Source organism: Lactuca saligna, chromosome 1 (genome assembly GCF_052625555.1).
Source record: "Lactuca saligna cultivar CGN05327 chromosome 1, ASM5262555v1, whole genome shotgun sequence".
NCBI classification, from domain to species: Eukaryota; Viridiplantae; Streptophyta; class Magnoliopsida; order Asterales; family Asteraceae; genus Lactuca; species Lactuca saligna.
In genome coordinates, this window is record NC_136417.1 from 24825684 (window position 1) to 24846180 (window position 20497).

The 20497-nt window shown below is 39.4% G+C and overlaps 1 protein-coding gene across 1 annotated transcript; it reads left to right on the top strand.

Moving 5' to 3' along the window:
- The first annotated feature begins 3926 nt into the window (after positions 1 to 3926).
- On the top strand, positions 3927 to 19332 carry LOC145003771 (uncharacterized). Its single transcript, XM_078962686.1, has 5 exons — positions 3927 to 4055; positions 17906 to 17995; positions 18390 to 18654; positions 18816 to 18850; positions 18925 to 19332. The coding sequence occupies exons 1-5, from the start codon at positions 3927 to 3929 to the stop codon at positions 19330 to 19332; spliced, it is 927 nt and encodes a 308-aa protein (XP_078818812.1).
- The last annotated feature ends 1165 nt before the right edge of the window (positions 19333 to 20497 follow it).

Genomic DNA, 20497 nt, shown 5'->3' on the forward strand with positions numbered 1-20497 from the left:
AAATCCAACCCTATAGGGGTTTATATAGGTGATAAGAAAGGTTTAGGATAAGGCATGTATATCTTAGATAACCCTAATCCCTTAACTTCCTCCCTAAGGCTTCCAAGGCATCCTTAGAGCCCAAGGAAACCCTAGGACACTCTAGATTTCGTTCCCCACCTCTAAGGGTGGTTCTAGAATGCTCAATGCTCAACTTTTGAACATTGTCACCTTTATACCATGCAGTTTCAATTAATTCCTTTAATCCTAAAATTAATTCCAAATTAATTTATGATTAAATACTAATTAAACAATATGATTTCTAATTAATATATTATATACATAATACAGTAATAAATTATTTATCTTGATTTGAAATTAATTTATTAACCAAGTAATAAATTAATAAATCATTATTCTCTCTCCAATAGTTATCCCTGTCAATTTCCAGGTTTAAAGGCATCCCAAAAGGACATTGTTACTATCAATTCTAGTATATAGCAATTATAGTTATGGGCTTAGACACCTAATCCGATAGGATCTTCAAGAAGAAGTTCGACATGGTTGGAAAGGTGCATACGTTCAAGGCACGACTGGTTGCAAAGGGCTTTACTCAAACCCTGGTGGTTGACTATGATGAGACCTTCTCACCAATGGCTTATATCAAGTCTATTAGGGTTATGTTAGCTATCGCTGAGTTTCATAATTATGAAATCCGGCAGATGGATGTCAAAACCTCTTTCCTTAATGGGAAGCCGGCTGAAGATGTTTACATGTGTCAGCTAGAGGGTTTTATAGATGCTAAATATCCTAATAGAGTGTGCAAGCTTGAGAAATCCATTTATGGATTAAAGTAAGCATCTCGCAGATGGTATATTTGCTTCGTTGAGAAAGTCAAAGAGTTTGGATTCTCTAGAAGAGAGGATGAGTCCTGTGTATATGTCAAGGCTAGTGGGAGTATAGTTAGCTTTCTAGTTTTGTATGTTAATGACATACTACTCATAGGAAACGACATCCCGACCTTGCAGGAGGTTAATTCCTGGCTTGGGAAGTGTTTCAATATGAAGGATCTAGGAGAATCTGCTTATATTCATGGGATAAAATTTTTGATAAATAGGAGTAGAAGACTAGTTGGACTTAGTTAGAGTACTTACTTGGATAAGGTGCTGAAGCGTTTTGGCATGTAGAATTCTAGGAAAGGGAAACTACCAATCCAGAGTAATACCAAGATGAGTAAGACTCAGAGTTCGAGTACCGATGCCGAGATAGTGGAAATGAGTCGAGTACCATATGCTTCCTCTGCTGGCTCAATCATGTACGTTATGACATGTACTAGCCTTGATGTGGCTTTTGTGTTGAGCATGGTTAGATGATATCAAGGGAACTTGGGTAGAGCTCACTGGATAACAGTTAAAAACATTCTTAAGTACCTACGAAGGACTAAGGACTGGGTCCTTACACTTGGTGTGAGTGATGAATTGAGAGTGACACGGTATAGTGACCCCATCTTTCAAAACGACACATATAAATTTCACTCTCAGTCGGGCTGGGTGTTTACCCTAAATGGAGGAGCAGTTACTTGGAAAAGTTCCAAGTAGGAGACCATGGTTGATTCAACATGCGAATCAGAGTACATAGCAGCGAGCGAAGCGTCGAAGGAGGCGATACGGTTGAAGAACTTCATTAGAGACCTTGGAGTTGTACCAACCATCAAAGAGCCCATGTAGATTTTCTGTGATAACGAAGGAGCGGTTTCCTTAACCAAGGAACCAAAGGATCATGGCAGATCCATACATATCGACATAAAATACCACTTCATCAATCATTGGGTAGAAGAAGGACTCCTCGTGGTCAAGATGGTATTATTAGAAGAAAACCCTACAAATCCCCTCACAAAGGGTTTAAGCAAGATCAAACACGTTCAACATGCGAGGATCATTGTTCTGAAGGATGATATTAGTTTTAGTAATTAGATAGATGTTTAGAAACTTATAATAGATAAATTTAATTAACATTTGATGATTAAGTAATGGAGATTTATTTATGAGTAAAGTTTACTATCTTGTGTCAATTGTTTACTATTGTTTCACTTTGCGTGTTTAACTTCCTGGATAATTAGATTGTTCAAATTATCCACAGTCAATCATACTTTAGAAGTATTTTATGAGGTTAGATTGTCATGAATTGATTTGTAGATTGTCTAAGTGCGTAGACATAGTAAAGGTTTGTTGTAACGTTCATGAGTACTCCTGAAATAAGATTTGAGTATTGGATTAAACCCACACTCATATGAATGACTTCATGGAATATATCACGAGTGACTGTGAGACGATAATATCATATAATCTCTAAAAAGATATATATGACTTGTTGTTTATGAATTGGTTATGCATTGATAATGTGTAAACGCATCAGTAACTGGATGTTATAAAACATTTTGTTGTGTATGATTTGAAAAGTAAATAGTATAAGCATATAAGTCGAAGTTTATATGTTCCTTTTATCCTAATAGGTTAAAAGCGATATCTTGGGCCCCTCGATGATTTTGTGTTGAGTTATGTGTTGGGCCCGGTCAAGACTGAATTGATGTATTTAATTAAGTTCTATGTCAAACAAATCAGAAATCGGGAAAAACACTGTTGGACATTAAGAATGATTATGTTCCATGTCTTTGTCCACATGATATCTTGCAGAATGGAGGATTATATGATCCCTTATCTAAAGGACGCGTCATTGACTAGGTCAGAGTTCGACAACAGGTTTTGAGAGCTACAATTGCTAATCGGATTTTGAAGTCATACTTGCAGTTATAGTTATTAGACTTATCCTAGTGGGATACTGTTGGACTATATGTCTAATCCCATAACTATAATTGGTATGTACTTGATTTGATTGTATCATGGTCCTTTTGGGTTGCCATCACCATAGCAACTGGATAGGATGAGTTTTGGAGAAGGATGTTAATTAATGGTTTATTAATAATAATATAAGATTAATATATTAATTGAGAAATCATATTATTTAGTTAGTATTAATCAAAAATTAATTTGGAATTAATTTTGGGATTAAAAGGAACTGATTAAATGTAAGGGGATAGGTTTTGCAAATCATTGATAGTTGCAAAATAAGCTAATCAGATTAGGGTTTCCACCTAAAACCCTAGCAACCACAAGTATATAAAGACCCCTTAGCCTCTAGAAATCGACCACTTGATTTCTAAGAGAAAACCTAGCCTATTTCTATTTCCTTTTACCTTATTGTTTTCTTGTGGTGTTTGTGACTCCATTAGAGGTGCAATGCTTGGGGCACTAAGCTTTCGAAGGTCAAGGAATTGAAGAAGGATTACTTGTTACTACTAGCTAACAATAAAGGTATTCTTCTAAACCCTAATATGTATAGATTTTGATTTTATATAGTAGACCCAGGTTCTTGCTTTAGAAAATTAATTTGGATGTAGAACTTGAGAAAAACCTAGATCCAAAGTAAATAGGGTTGCATGTGCACATAGAAATGTAGATATTCTCAAAACCCATCAAACCAATCAAATAACAAACCAAAGAAAAGTACCCAAACACACGCCAATGATCTGCAACATAAGGTATCCAAGGCTGGGAAGAAACAAAAATGTAGCCTTTGTAAGGTTGAAGAGCACAACAAAAGAGCTTGTCCTGTAGGTGGAAGGCCTCCTAAAATCAAATCCAGAAGAATAACAAAACAAGTAAATAACTTATTACATTATTTATTCTTTATTATTATTATTATTATTATTATTATTATTATTATTATTATTATTATTATTATTATTATTATTATTATTATTATTATTATTATTTTGCTAATGTTCTATCACATAGGTGAATGAGGGTGGTGTTAAAGGAGGGCATAATGATAGGGGTGAAGGAGGTCATAATGATAAATAAGACCATGATGAGGTGGAACTCACACCTATGGATTTTGATGCTTCTGGTAATGGAGATGCAATCAATGGTGTTGATAATGTAGTTAATGGTGTTGATGACGCAAGCAATGGTGTTGATGTTACTAGTGGTGATGCTTACAATGTTAATGTTAATGAGGTGCATGTGCAAAATGAAGTGAAGGAAGGACCAATTAGATTCCTTTTGAATTAAATCTGAAGCAAAAAGTCTAAAACAATTATCAAATTAAACCTAGCCAAAAGAGTTGGTGATGAAGATGCACCTGGGAATTCTAAATCAAAAGCTTTTGCTATACATTAAGATGCATTTTAATTGTTAGTGATGTTAATCTAGAACTTGGTTGTTTGTATGAACTATGTTATGTGGACTTGGTTGTATATTAGTAAGTTGGTTGTTATTTTTAGTTATTTGTTGTGTTTTTATGAAGTTGGTTGTTTGTTATTAAGTTGCATGCATGACAAGGGAATATGAGGTTAAAATTCATGGCAAGGAACTGAATTCAATTATAAAATGTCGACCACACGGTGCACACAAGGGACCACCACTGCACATAACTCAATTTAATTTAAAATGGACCAAGTGTGCTCCATATGCCCGACAATGTGGTTCCCTCAATTTAATTTTAAATGTACCACATATATATCATTAAGTACAGACATGGATATAAGTCATCCAACCATTACCATTACCATTCATTCATTCATTCATAGGATCTTTCATCCATACACATAACAAACCTGAAAAAGTATTGCCATCCAAAATCTATTTCTACCTTACATTCACATATACTGATCATGTACCCATCTATCCAAAACCCAAAAAAACTTTCTACTTTGATGGCCATATACACTTACACTACACCAAATACTGGTTGGCATCATAAATCATCAACCATCAACAATCATCAATCATCAGCTTGTAACATCCCGAGATTTGTAGGTACTTCCAAATCCTCTCTTTTATTATTATTTTGTCATTTGTAGTCCGTGGGGGTGGATGAGTGAAGCCATGAGAAGCCTAAGGGATAAAGTTACAACTTTGTGATCAAAAGAGTATGCTAAGCATGCATAAGGTACGTTGAGCGTACTAGGCACGCCCTAGTACACTGGGCGTACACTTGTGTACCCTGGGCGTACTCACGTCAGATGGAAACCCTAATAATTAGGGTTTGGGTGCTATATAAATGTCCTTATGAGCTCATAACTCTCCATCACCTCAGAGTCCATAGTTTTGAGCCATTTCCCCCCAAACTCTAACACCTCTCTTGAGTGTGAGAGCTAAAAGTGTGTATGTTGATTAGTTGGAGAATAAGGTATTGCATCAAGAAGTTGGAGAAAGAAGGCAAGCTTGAAGATCTAAAGTTATCTTGTCCTCTAGAAGCTCCAGGAGGTAAAAAGTTGAAACCTTTATGCCTGTATGTTATAGATCTTTCCTTTACTAGCTTCATGACACCTTTTCTTGTCCAAAAAAGTCTAAATATTGTGCATGTGTTGTTTGGACGTGATAAGCTATCCTTTCAGACCCTAAGAAGGGTCTTAAGTGATAAAAATGATATCCCAGTGGCTAAAAGTGTCCCATACATGTAGTAGAAAGGTCTTATTGCGTTAAGACCTTGTATTAAGAGCTTTCTAGATGTCCAAAGCCTTAAAGTTTAAGACTTTATGGTTCTATGATACATTTGGTCGAGGGATCTAGAATTTGGACTTAAGTACTTAAGCCATTAAGCAATTATTATAGTTTTGATAAAACTTGCGTATGCCCCGTGTAAATTTTGTACGCCCACCGTACTGAGTCAACCACCCCGATGGTGCTCAACGCAAGGCAGAGTACGCCCAACGTACTACAGGACTACGCCCCGCGTACGCCCTCTGTTGGGATTTTGACGAATTGGGCTTCTGGATTGGGCCGCCTTTGGATTTGTTTGACTTGGGCCTTGTTGGACTTTCTGAATATGTGTACTTTGGGACATTTTTAGTAATGGATCTTAAAATGAGGCCCAATTAGGGATTTGGACCAAATTGGGAAAATTAGGCCAATGATAGGCCCTGTATATGTGGACTTTTGGATCATGGATTGTGTATTGGGCCTTGGCACAAATTAGAGAAAAGAAAAAATGGACTATTACCCTATGTGGGATGCTTGGTCAAGATTAATATCCCAATTGTTGACTTAGTATTCGTTATTTTGGATAGTTCGGGATTTTCGGTGAGATAGCGGTCGGAGACTTTCAGTCCAGTTCAGCACTACTTGTGAGGTGAGTTTTCCTAAATATACTTAAGGGTCGAAGGCACCAAGGTCGACCCTTTGGATTATTATCCTTGTTTTATTATTAGTGTGATCTGTTAGATCGATATACTGGTAGATAGGATGGTTTTATGTGGTTAAGATCAGTTAGATTGGTATCCTGGTATATAGGATGTTGCTATGCTTAGTGATATGTAGATAGATGATTGTTATATGATTATCTGATATATGTACACATGATTGATTGGTGGTTGAGGCTTATTTGCTTTTTGCAAGGGCCAATAGACCATGGCATTCCAACCCGATGATTGTGGGCCGAGGGTATACCATCTCAAGGATGATTGGACCCATAATATGTTAGCATTCCAACCTGATGCTTAAGGGCCTGGGGCATTCCATCCCAATGGTTAATTGGGCCCATAATATACAGTTATTATATGTGTGTTATTTGTTGTGCGGGTATTTTGGGGGAACTTACTATGATTTGGGCTTACAGTTTAGATTTTGTTTCAGGTACTTCGGATGATCACGGGAAGGAGACGGCATAACTGTACACTTGCTCGTTTTATGATTGTGATTTCTTGGAAAACTCTGATATTGATTTATTTTGAAAATAAATTTTGAACATTACTGGTTTTGGATGATTTTGTAAACAATTTATGAACTGGTGTCGATTTTAAAAATTTTAAATTTTTGTGAATTTTTATGGTTGTTACAAGTTGGTATCATAGCCTTAGTTTGAGTGAATTGGAGGAACACTCGTGTAAATCCAGTCTCAAACTAAGGAAAGGATTTTCAAATGGTTTTCAAAATATAAAATGAGGATGTAGAGTGTACGATTAGTCGGAGCCAGTAAGTAGACCCCAAAATACCATGCAAATATTTGGCATTATGATATATTAGAACAACATGCTAGTGATAAGCTTGTGATCTTCAGGAATTGAATGATAGAATTGTCTGATTATATGATGCCTGATAGCCTAGGGTTTTCCTTATATAAAATTGACATCATTATTGTATTTTCTTAGTGTATGCATCATAGTTGTACATAAGTAAGATCTTATAGCCTGGGAATGTTTGGTTTGGCCTTATTTTCTATTCTTATTTGATGAAGGGCTTAGGGTACGATTAGATATTCAAAACTCTATACGGTCCAGCGTTATGTATGACTAGCATACATGAGTGTTACAGGGATGGTGGAGGTTTCATAGATGAGTTTTGCAGGGTCGTTCGACCAGTTATGAGATATTTAGCCTTCCTCTAGGCGTGAGTATTGAGCGCTCGCCATGCTTATGTATATTGTTAGGGCGTTGTGATTATACATGAGATAAATATGGGTAGGTGTGGAAGGTAGTATGGGTCCGTATTACTGAAAGCATATGACCCATACGCGTAGAAAAGAAAGTAACAACCCCTAGGGTTTAGCTGGGAGTTGGATCCCCGTTGTTATGCGGATTATCTGATATCTTCCTGGTTTATTTTTAGTATGGTGGTTACGAGGCATTTTGTGACCGGATCTGGGTCAGGATGAGGAGTTGGCAGCCAACATAGGCCAGTGTTAATAGAGGATCGTGTCTGGGAGATCATCCGGGAGGAGGTGGTTGAGATTGTCTGGGGTCAAATTTTGGAGATGTTTGGGTCTATCAAGACCGCCATGATGGAGTATTTTGATGACAGATACACATCCATTGCTGAGATTGCGGCTACTGCAGCCTCCGCAGCCGTGGCAAGTATAGGTACGGGGACAGGTCGGGCTTTTCAGTATCGGGACTTTGATAACATGAACCCCCCCCCCCCCCCCCCCCCCCCGCGAATTTTGATGGGACTATAGACTCGATCATATCCATGAGGTGGCTGTCTGATGTAGAGGGATGTTTCTTCACGTGCTCATGTCCTGCTGACTAGAAGGTCATATATGTTTTGAACCTACTAAGGCCCGGTGCAAAGGACTGGTGGATATTGATGTCGGGGTCATATTATGATGAGCAGCGAGCGAAGGTTACTTGGGATCAATTCAGGGAGATGTTCCGCGATTGCTACATTCTGTGGGTTGAGCGGGAGCGGTTGTCACAAGAGTTCTTGGATCTGAGATAGGGTATAGAGACGGTGAAGAAGATCACCTGCATGTTCACTAAAAGGGCGATGTTTTGCTCGGAGTTCGCATCTAAGTAGGCTCAGATGACTCGTTATCTGAGCATGCTCAAGGCTGACATCATACAGTTTTTTGCTACCTAACAATGTGACACATTACTGGAGTTATAGGAGGCCACTAGGCAGCGTGAGCTTGAGATTGAGCTACAGTTGAGAGAGCAGAGGCAGGCCCCGATTCAATCACAATCGGCGCCGAAGCGGTCCAAAAACGTTGATTCTAGGTCTGGAGGTTAGCCCGATTGCACTTGTGGGAGGTGCAGGAAGGCCCATTCTGGGGTATTCCGATTGTGTAGTGGGTGCCACAAGCGTGGAAAACAGGGCCACATTGATAGGGATTGTAGGCAGTAGACTCTAGCTTTCAGGGACAAAATTTGTCACCATTGTAAGCAGGTGGACCATGTGAAGGCCCAACATCCCCAACTAGTTGCCAAGCCAACGCGGGCTCCAGCATCGGCCACACCAAGGATTGCTAAGGGGAGTTAGGGTAGAGCAGAGCCTCCAAAGGTTTGGGGACACACGTTTCAGCTTACAGCCGAGGAGGGCAGGACAACGCCAGATGTGGTTTCTTGTATGTTTCTATCCCTTATCTTGATTATTGTATTTTTTTTATGCTTGTATGTTTGTACCTATGATTAGGTACCTTTTTTAGTGAGCTCCTTGCCTTCTTTGGTATTATTTGACTCCAGGGTGAGTCGGTCATTTGTATCTTGATCGTTAGGTAGGGATTTCGGTTTGTTGGTAAGAGAGCTAGAGTGTCCATTGTGAGTCTCCATCGACAACGAACATGGGATTTTGTGCTTCTTCAGTCTATCGGGGCTGTGTTCTGGATATCTTCAGAGTATCCTTTCCGATAGACTTGATTCCGATTCTCATGGGAGATGTATGTGTGATTGTGGGTATGGACTGGTTGAGTCGCTTTAGTGCCATAATCGACTGTAAGGGTCAGTAGGTGGTAGTTCGAACCCTAAGTGGGAGAGAAATGGTTATCTACAGCGAGGGTACCAGATTGGGTTCAAGGTTTTGCTCAGCTACTAGGGATTGACAGTACATTCAGCACAAGGTGTGGGTTATTTGGCATATGTGATGGGCACGCGAGTCAGTGATCAGGTTTCAGTTTTTAAGGTTCCATTGGTTAGAGATTTTGCTGCCGTATTTCTAGAGGAGTTACCCGGAGTGCCTCCTGAGAGGCAAGTCGAGTTCAGGATCGGCCTAGTGCCAGGTGCGACCCCTATCGCCTAGTCACCATACCGATTGGCACCACCCGAGATGCAGGACCTATCATCTCAGTTACAGGAACTCCTAGGGAAGCAGTTTAGTCGCCCAAGCAGTTCTCTATGGGGAGCGTTGATTCTCTTCGTCGAGAAGAAGGATGGTTCACACTGGATGTGCATTGATTACCGGGAGTTGAAAAAGTTAACGGTGAATAACCATTATCCACTCCGGAGGATAGATGATCTTTTCGATCAGTTGCAAGGAGCATCTTGGTTCTCCAAGATAGACTTAAGATCCAGCTACCATATGGTCAAGGTTAGGGAGGAGGACGTGGAGACGGCTGCGTTCCGAACTCGTTATGGACACTAAAAGTTCATGGTGATTCCATTTGGGATCACCAACGCTCTGACAATATTTATGGACCTGATGAATCGAGTATGCAGACCGATGCTCGATCACTCGGTCATTGTGTTTATAAGATAACATCTTGGTATATTCCAAGACAAGGGAACAACATAAGGAGGATCTCCGTGAGCTATTAGGAGTTTTGAGGCGAGAACGGCTGTATACCAAGTTCTCGAAGTGAAAGTTTTGGTTACGAAAGGTTCAGTTCCTTAAACATTTCATTAACCAGGAGGGGATTTTGGTCGATCCGGCCAAGATCGATGTGGTTATGCAGTGGGAGGTTCTGAAATCTCCCTCGTATATCAGGAGCTTTTTGGGATTAGTGGGGTACTACCAGAGATTCATACAAGATTTCTCTAAGATTGTAGTACCCCTCACTCGTCTGGCGAGGAAGGGGGTGGATTTTTGGTGGGTCCCTGAGCAGCAGATTGCATTTGAGACTCTACAACAGTGACTCTATGAGGCGCCAGTTTTGACATTCCCTAAGGGAGTTGAGGATTTCATGGTGTTATGTGATGCATCGATCACTGGGTTGGGAGTAGTCCTTATGCAGAGAGGAGGGTGATAACCTATGCATCGTGGGAGATGAAGTTGCACGAGATGAGATATCTCACACACGATTTGGAGTTGGGAGCTCTGGTATTCGTTCTCAAGATTTGGAGACATTATCTCTATAGGGTTCGCTGTACCATATACACAGACCATAAGAGCTTGAAACACATCATGGATCAGCCAAACCTGAACATGAGACGACGCAGGTGCCAGGATGTAGTTAAGGACTATGACTATGAGATCCTTTACCATACAGGTAAAGCGAATGTAGTTGCGGCCGCCCTGAGATGCAAGACGGCTGGATTTTTTGTACCGGCGGCATGTGTGAGGATATCAATCGATTCTCCACTGGTAGGATTGATTAGAGAGGCTCGGGTTGAGGGAGTACGACAGGGGATCACTAGATTCATGCAGTATAGTCAGGGATTATTGACCCGTTGCGGTCGGGTATGGGATCCGATGTCTGGTGTGGTCAGAAAGATGGTTCTAGAGGAGGCTTATAAGTCTTGGTTCTCTATTCACCCAAGGGCCACCAAGATATATCGGGATTTGAGTATGAGTTACTGGTGGTTAAGCATGAAGCGAGAGATCGCTTGGTACGTTGAGAGGTGCTTGACTTGCAGGATGGTCAAGGCCGAGCATCAGAGTCCACATGGCAAGCTGCAGCCTCTTGAGATTCCCATGTGGAAAAGTTAACAGATCACGATGGACATCATTACCAAGTTGCCGAGGACGGTGAAGGGATTTGATGCTATATGGTTCATCATGGATCAATTGACCAAGGGTGCCCATTTCTTGCCCATTTGGGAGAGCTCATCTGCCGAGAAGCTAGCTGACATGTATATCCGAGAGATCGTTGCTCGCCATGGGGTTTCGGTCTCTATCGTCTCAGACTAATGTTCGGTTCACCTCCTGTTTCTGGTAGAAATTCCACGAGGAGCTGGGCACGCGACTGCATTTCAGTATATCATATCATCCGCAGACAGACTAATGTTCGGTTCACCTCCTGTTCCGGTTCCGGGTTTAAAAATTAGCTTTATCCGGGTTCTGGGTAATCCGGGTTTGGGTCCATCGGATCCGGGTAAAACGGTTCTTAAAACCGGAACCGGTGTTTGGAACCGGAACCACTTTTAGGGTTAGAACCGGTTTTTGTGAAACGTTTAAAAGATGCATATGTCATTCGTTTCAACTCCGATTGACATGCGGTTTTTTCCAACATGTAGTTTAGAGTTTGTACATGTTTTTAGACTATAAATTTGCCATTTTTAGTTTAATATTCATTGACTTACAGTCCCCCAAAGTCGAGATATCAAAGCTGGAAGTTTTTAGTTTTTTTGTTTTTTTGTATTCAGTGAAAGTTTTAAAACATGCATATCTAATTCGTTTGAAGTTGGATTGATATGTGGTTTTTTGTAACTTGTAGTGTAAAGTTTGTACATGAGTTTAGACTAGGGATGAGATTTAGAACCGGAAACCCGGACCGGAACCGGAATCGGACCGGAACCGGAACTGTTAGAACCGGAATATCTAAAACCGGTTCCGGTTCCGGGTTTAAAAATAAACTTTAGACTTTAATTTTGTCATTTTTGGTTTAACATTCAATGGTTTAAAGTCCTCCAAATTCGGGATATCAAAACTGAAAATTTTCAACTTTTCAGCAATTTGTTTTTGTACTTTGTATTATGTGAAAATGTTAACACATGCATATCTCATTCGTTTAAAGTCGGATTGACATGCGGTTTTTTCCAGAGTGTATTTTAGAGTTTGTACATGATTTAAGACTATAATTTTGTTAATTTTAGTTTCTTATTCAATGAGTTACATTCCCCCAAAGTCGGGATATCAATATGAAAATTTTCAAAGTTTAATCCGCTAAGTAGTAAGTAATTACCAAAAAATTCCGGTTTTTCCGGGTTTTCCGGTTCTAAACCAACTTTATCCGGTTCCAACCTACCCACTTTATTGTTTCCAGGTTTTCCGGTTCTAGACCCACTTTATCCGGAACCGTACCCGGAACCGAATCGGAACCGGTACCTATATACCGGTCCGGTTTTGGACTCACTTTCATCCCTAGTCGGACCGAGGTAGTTCTAGAGACTATCGAACAAATTCAGTAGATCAGGCAGCGGTTGCAGACTGCTCAGAGTCGGCAGAAGAGTTATGTCGACCGACGTCGATCTTTGTTGGAGTTTCAGGTTGGCGACATGGTACTGTTGAAGGTCTCACCCTGGAATGGTGCGATTCACTTCAGAAGAGGGGGAAATTGGGTCCCCGATACATTGTACCTTTTCGGGTTATTACCAGAGTTGGTTATGTGGTATATCTACCGGATCTTCTAGAGGAGCTCCATCACATTCATAGCACTTTCCACGTTCTGCAGCTACAGAAGTGCATATTGGATGAGGATGTAACACCCTGAGATTCATGTATTATTCTTTCATCCTTGTTCTTTGTGTTTGGCTATGTTTGGCCCTTGAGTGGACTTTTGTTGAGCAAGTGAGTACGTTGGGCGTACCATAGGGGTACGCTGCGCGTACTCAAGCGCTTAAAAATAATGCGTCTTCGCCAAGGTACGCTGGGCGTACCAAGGGTTACGTCGGGCGTACCCGGCCCAGGTGCAAAACCCTAATTTTGTGTTGTGCATTATTTAAAGGATGCTAAGGCTCATTCTCAGCCTCCATATCAGTGAGTAAAACCCTAAGTGAGAGCCTTCCATCGTCCTTAGTGTGTGTGTGTGTGTGTGTTCTTGGAGCTAATAGTGCCTTGGTGTGTCAGTGAAGAAGGAAGAAAGGAGCTTCTGGAGACTAAAAGCTTGAAGTGCAAGTTTGCATCTGAGATCTACAGAGAAAGGAGCTGCATTTAGAGGTATAAAGTTCAAAACTTTCCTCTTCATTTTGATTTGATGTTGCATGTGCCATTTCTAGCGTTAAAAACCCTAAAGGTGGAGACTTTATGAGTGTAAGGTGCTCCATGGTCCGATATTTGTCCCTTTTCAGTGGTATTTGAGGTCTAGATCCATAAAGTTCCCATCTTGGTCGTTGATAGGAGGTCATGCTTGAGTTCTATGCTTTCTAGGGTTAGAGAATGATATGTTTTGGGTGCTAGTGACTTATTAAGCCATGCAAAGGCTTAAAGTCATCGACTTTATGGTTTAAGAGGATTAGAAATGGTTAGATCTAAAAGTTGGACATGGGTCTTAACCGTTTAAGACCTAAAGAGTGAAGGTGTTGAAGTTGGGAGTACGTCGGGCGTAATCCCAGTATGCGTCGCGTACTGGGTAGTGTCCCCCGATTCTGAGAGGCAGCTGGGTACACCCAACGTACACATCTGGTACTCGTAGCGTAACCCGAAAAGCTGACTTTTAGGGTATGGTCTATTGTGGGGCCTTTGAGATATGAGAGGGGTAAAATGGTCTTTTACCCTTCTGAGAGTATCATAAGAGGACATAGTCTAGCCTTTGAGAGTTATAATAATTAGGGTATTTATTTTGATTAGGCGGAGGTTAGACTAGCGTTACTGAGTCAGAGATTACCGAGATACCCGAGGTGAGTCTTCTCACTATACTTTACCTAGTGTGGTAACAGAGTTATGTGATAGAGTGTTTTAGAGTTATATGCCAGTGTAATTGCATGTAATTTATGTGCTATGATTTATTGTGTTATGTGCTATGTATGATTCAGAGTTACAGAGTTAGGACCTTCGGGTCCACAGAGTTAGGACTTTCGGGTCCACAAAGTTAGGGCCAGAGGGCCCATAGAGAGTTGGGGTTGGAGGGCCCCACTGAGACACATAGACCTGAGGGTCAACAGAGTTACAGCCTCGAGTGGCTATTATGTGTTAGAGTGATATTTTGGGGAAACTCACTAAGCATTATGCTTACAGTGTTATGTGTTATTTGTTTCAGGTACCAGTGATGATCGTGGGAAGGCGCCGGCATGATTCGTACACACGCACATCGGAGTTTTTATATATACTTTGATCTTGGGTTTTGTACTAATACAATGTTTTATTTATGATTTCAAATGATATTTTATGGGTTACAAAAGTGGAAAATTGTTCAAATTTTTACGGTGTTACAGAGGATGTGGTAGTGTCATTGGACGACATTCAAGTCGATGAACGACTGAATTATGTTGAGCATCATGTGGCTGTATTGGAGAGGAAGATAAAGGTTATGCGCAATAAGGAGGTACCTCTGGTAAAGGTATAATGGTAGCATCATAAGGGATCCGAGTGGACTTGGGAGCTGAATTCTGAGATGTGGGAGCATTATCCAGATCTATTTGGTACAACAGACTTTGAGGATGAAGTATAGATCAAGTAGGGAAGAGTTGTAACATCCTGATATTTACAAGTACTTTTGAATCCTCTTTTTTATTATTATATTGTCATTTGTAGTCCCTAGGGTGGAAAAGTGAAGCCATGAGAAGCCTAAGGGCTAAAGTTGCAACTTTAGGATCAAAAGAGTACGCTAAGCGTACATAAGGTACGCTGAGCGTACTAGGCGCACCCCATTGGGCTTCGGGATTGGGCTGCCTTTGGATCAGTTTGAGTTGGGACTTGCTGGACTTTCTGAATAGGTGTATTTTGGGTCAGTTTTTGTAATGGATCTTAAAATGAGGCCCAATTAGGTAGTTGGGCCTAATTGGGAAAATTGGTCCAATGATAGGCCCTGTATATGTGGACTTTTGGATCATGGATTTAGTATTTTAGTATTGGGCCTTGGCCCAAATTAGAGAAAAGATAAAACGGACTATTAACCTATGTGGGACCCTTGGTTAAGATTGATATCCTCATTGTTGACTTAGTATTCGTTATTTTGGATAGTTTGGGATTTTTGGTGAGATAGCATTTGGAGACTTTAAGTCCAGTTCATCACTACTTGTGAGGTGAGTTTTCCTCACTATGCTCAAGGGTCAAAGGTACCAAGGCTGACACTTTGGATTGTTATCCTGCTTTATTGTTAGTGTGATCAATTAGATTGATATCCTCGTAGATAGAATGGTTCTATGTGGTTATGATCAGTTAGATCGGTTCCTGATAGATAGGATGTTGCTATGCTTAGTGATATGTCGATCGGTTTGTCTGTCTGTAGACTGTTATATGATTATCTGATATATATGCACATGATTGATTGGTGGTTGAGGCTTATCTACTTTGTGCGAGGTCCAATAGACCAGGGAATTCCAAATCGATGGTTATGGGCCGAGAGTATTCCATCCCGAGGATGATTGGACTCATAGTATGTGAGCATTCCAACCCGATGGTTGTGGGCTGAGGGTATACGTTCCCGAGGGTGATTGGACCCATAGTATGTTGGCATTCCAACCCGATGGTTGAGGGCATAGGGCATTCCAACCTGATGGTTGATTGGGCCCATAGTATGCTGTTGTTATATGTGTGTTATTTGTTGTGTGGGTATTTTGGGCGAACTCACTATGCTTTGGGCTTACAATTTGGATTTTGTTTCAGGTACTTCAGATGATCGCAGGAAGGCGAAGTCGTGCCCGTAAACTTCCTCGTTTTATGATTGTGATGTCTAAGAAAACTCTGATATTGATTTATTTTGAAAACAATTTGTGAACATTACTTGTTGTGGATGATTTTGCAAACAATTTATGAACTGGGGTCGATTTTGAAAAGTTAATTTTTTTTTTGAGTTTTTATGGTTGTTACACAACTCCACTTCAAGAAAACTTGAACCACATCCCAATGACTCCAATGACCAAAAATAGGATCAAACACTTATCAGTTCCCAGGTAAGACTTCGTCAGACTGTTTTTCTTCTTCACCTCTATCAACTCCTTGTCGAAAGCTTCCTTCCTAGCTTCCTTTTCTTTTTCAAACTTAACCAATTTATTCTGTGAATTGGCTACCTTACTATGGTCTTCCTTTCTTTGTAACTCAAACCCCATCTTATGAAGCTAGTCATTCTAATACCCCTTCTCCAGTTCATCATCTTTCCACTAATTTTTTTTTTAATATTTTAGACATTTAGCTAACTGATTACAAATGAACAAAATTAGGATTATGATTAAGAAAAGTGTGTACATTTTCCAGCTACTGATAGCTAATAGAGTATAAGTAAAGAAAAGGAATACTCACCATGGAATTTTTGCAGTTCCAAAACCCTCAGGCTACATTATCATCAGTACACGAAGTCCTTTCCATGCTGATCCCATCCTTACAACCACATAGGGGACATACTGCATCATTTTCATGGTGTCGAGGACGAAGACTATTTACTGATCGAGCAGAAGAGGCAAACATGGATTTGATTTTAATGATAGAGAATGGGTATCAGGAGGGAGGGAATGACCTAATTTAGGGTAACAACGTATCACTCTTGGTTCGATAGAGGGTACCAATAAGAAAGGTATGGCACCATATCCAGTAACATGGTAAGGTATAAGTCCACATATGTGAAGACACGTCAATGTGTAACCTGTTACCCTGATACAAATTCCAAAAAGTGTGTAATTAGTCGCTATTTTCTTACGATAAGGACTAACTGAGCATAAAACATACATGAGTGACTAATTGTGCAAAGTCACCAAACTTCGTTGTACTACAGTGCCAAAAAGTGGTTTTTGGCACTGTAACATGATGAACTTTAGTGACTTTGAACATTTAGTCACTCGTGTATGTTTTGTGCTCAATTAGTCCTTATCTTTAGTAAATACTGACTAATTACACCCTTGGGAACTTGGATAAGGGAACAACCGATTGTCTTACTTACGTAGCTTTAAAATAAATAAAATATTTACCTTACCTTATCCACGTAATAAATCAAAGTCAAAATAGTCACATTTATTCATACACTAGTACACTCCTTCGTTCTTCATTTTTCTAATCTACCAGTGCCCAACAAAAAAAAAAAAAAAGGGTTCCACGCATTTTCCTTCGATTGAACTCAATGATCAGGAAACCAACCGATAATGTCAACCTCGATGCGAAACCCTGATGGACTCTACCCTATAGTGGAGCTCAACTTCAAAGGTGTTTTTCTTCGAGATCCTTTCTTGTATAACCATGGTATCAAATTGACATTTAAAGATCATGATTTTCCTTTCTCGAACGGTTCATGCAAGAAAGTATCAAGAGCTATACTACTGTGAGCCATGTAAGCCGTTATTATCTGGGATAACTACTATTTGTAAAGATGGAGATTATGCTACTTCCATTTTTAATTCTTTTGGAGCTGATGGTTTTATTTCACTATATGTGTACTATGACGATCAAGTAATAGAGGATTGGTTTGGCTCTGAGAAGAAGAAGAAGAAGAAGAAGTAGTAGTAGTAGTAGTAGTAGTAGATACTGACGATCCATGCATTGATGGCAGTGAAATTGAAAACGAAATTGATAATCTTAAAGATGTGGAGGTGGAATTTAATGTGGATATAGTCACTATAAACAAAACATAGGGTGATAAGTTTCAGAATAGATTATGTGCTGAAGAGGAAGATGGAAATGATAACATCATAGATGATGATGGGGGTGAAGAGGAGGAAAATGTAACTCAACAACATTCGATTTTTAATGAGTCAACTCCATGAAAAAAAATAGTACCTTATAGTTGGTATGGGATACAAAGATCGAATTCAATTAAAATCTATGTTATGCAACAATGCTGTTGCCAATGGGTACCAACTTTGCTTTGAGAAAAATGATAGAAAAAGACTGTTGGTTAAGTGTTGTAAGGGTGGGTGCACATTCAGGTTGTGGTCATCTTGGATGAGTGATGAGGCAAGCTTCCAAATCAAGTCTTTAAAGCCAGATCACAAATGTGCAAGAAACTAAAAGTTAAGCTTAATGGTTACTTATGTTTGGAAAGAGAATAATTCTACAAGAGAGTTCTTACATAGACAAAAGATGAGTGTAAGAAAGCTTAGAATAACTATGTTATAGAGGTTTGGTATTCATGTAAGTGTTGGTCAATTCAGGAGAGTTAAGAAATATGCACTGCAACTTGTAGATGGTATCCTTGTTGAACATTACACAAAGTTATGGTCATATGCAGAAGAAATTAGGAGATCAAATCCAGGTAGCACTGTGAAGTTTGATGTGAATTGTATGCTAGATGGAAAGATCTACTTTAGGAAGTTCTATGTTTGCTTTAATGCATTGAAGAAGGGGTGGAAGGAAGGATGTAGGAAGATAATACGTTTAGATGGTTGTTTTCTTAAGGGGATATGTAAAGGGTAGTTGTTATGTGCTGTTGCAAGGGATGCAAACAATGGAATTTATCACATTGCATGGGCTGTAGTATGTAGAATAAGGAAAACTGGAAGTGGTTTTTGGATCTACTTATTGATGATTTGGAACTTAATTTAGGATATGGATACAGTGTCATATCTGATCAACACAAGGTAGTTTACTTCTTTATCATTTATTTCCAATTCTAGTTGCATAATTATTTTGATATAATTTACAATTTTATCAGGTTCTGATTGAGGTTGTCAAAGAACTCCTTCCTTATGTAGAGCATAGGCAACGTGCTAAGCGTTTTAGCCAAAAATTGAGAAAAAGGCATCGTGGTGCCCAATATGAAAACATATTCTGGAAGGCTTGTAAAGCAACAACTAAGCTAGATTTTAAGATTTCCATGAAAGAACTTGAAGATCTAGACCCAAGTACTCATAAGTATCTGATGGTCAAAGACCCCAAAACATGGTCAAGAGCCTACTATGAAACTGGTAGATGTTATGATGCTATGGTGAATAGGATGTATGAAAGTTTCAATGTAGTGATTATTGATGCTAGGAAGAAGCCAATTATCACCATGTTGGAGGAGTTGAGGTTCTATATGATGGGTAAAGTGTTCAACATGAAAGCCAAGGGAAAAGGATGAGGTAATCAAATTTGCGCAATAATTAGAGGGTTATTGAATGATGTTAAGAAATTCTAAAGACATTACCAAGTATTAGTAAGTGGGTTAAATCAGTGTGAAGTAAGAGGAACTAGGGATGGTTATGAGGTAGATCTTGAAAAGAAAACTTTCTCATGCAGGATATGGCAACTCAATGGAATTGGTTGTGTTCATTCTATTGCAACAATTAGTTTTATGAATAGGGATGTGGAGTCTTATGTTGATAAATTTTTTAGTAACATTAACTACATGAAATCATACAAGTATAGGTTAGCACTTATGAATGGAAGTAAGTTGTGGCCAACATCTTTGTAGACACCACCTTTACTTCTTGTTCAAAGAAAAATGTCTGGGAGAACTGCAACTAAGAGGAAAATAGATGCAACAGAAAACTAGTCAAATAACAAACCAAAGAAGAGTACCCAAACACAAGCCAATGATCTGCAGTAGAGGGTATCCAAGGTTCGGAAGAAACAAAAATGTAGGCTTTGTAAGGTTGAAGGACACAACAAAAGGGCTTGTCCTGCAGGTGGAAGGCCTGCTAAAATCAAAGACAGAAGAAAAAAACAAATATATAATTAATTACATTATGTGTTGTGGTTATTATTATTGTTATTATTTTTATAATGTTCTATCACATAGGTGAATGAGGGTGGTGTTGAAGGAGGTCATAATGATGGTGGTGAAGGAGGTTATAAGAATAGTTGTGAAGGAGGTCATAATGATAAACAATATGATGATGAGGTAGAACTCACACTTATAGATTTTGATGCTTCTAGTAATGGAGATGTAGTTAATGGTATTGATGATGCAACCAATGGTGTTGATGCTTACAATGTTAATATTAATGAGGTGCGAGTGCAAAATGAAGTGATGGAAGGACTAATTCAATCCCTTTTGAATAAAATCTGAAGCAAAAAGTTTGAAAGGATTATCAAGTTGAACCTGGCCAAAAGAGTTGGTGATGAAGATGCACCTGGGAATTCAAGATCAAAAGCTCTTGCTATAGATTAAGATGCACTTTAGTTGTTATTGATGTTAATCTAGAACTTGGTTGTTTGTATGAACTATATTATGTGAACTTGATTGTATGTTAGTAAGTTGGTTGTTATTTTTAGTTATTTGTTGTGTTTTTATGAAGTTGGTT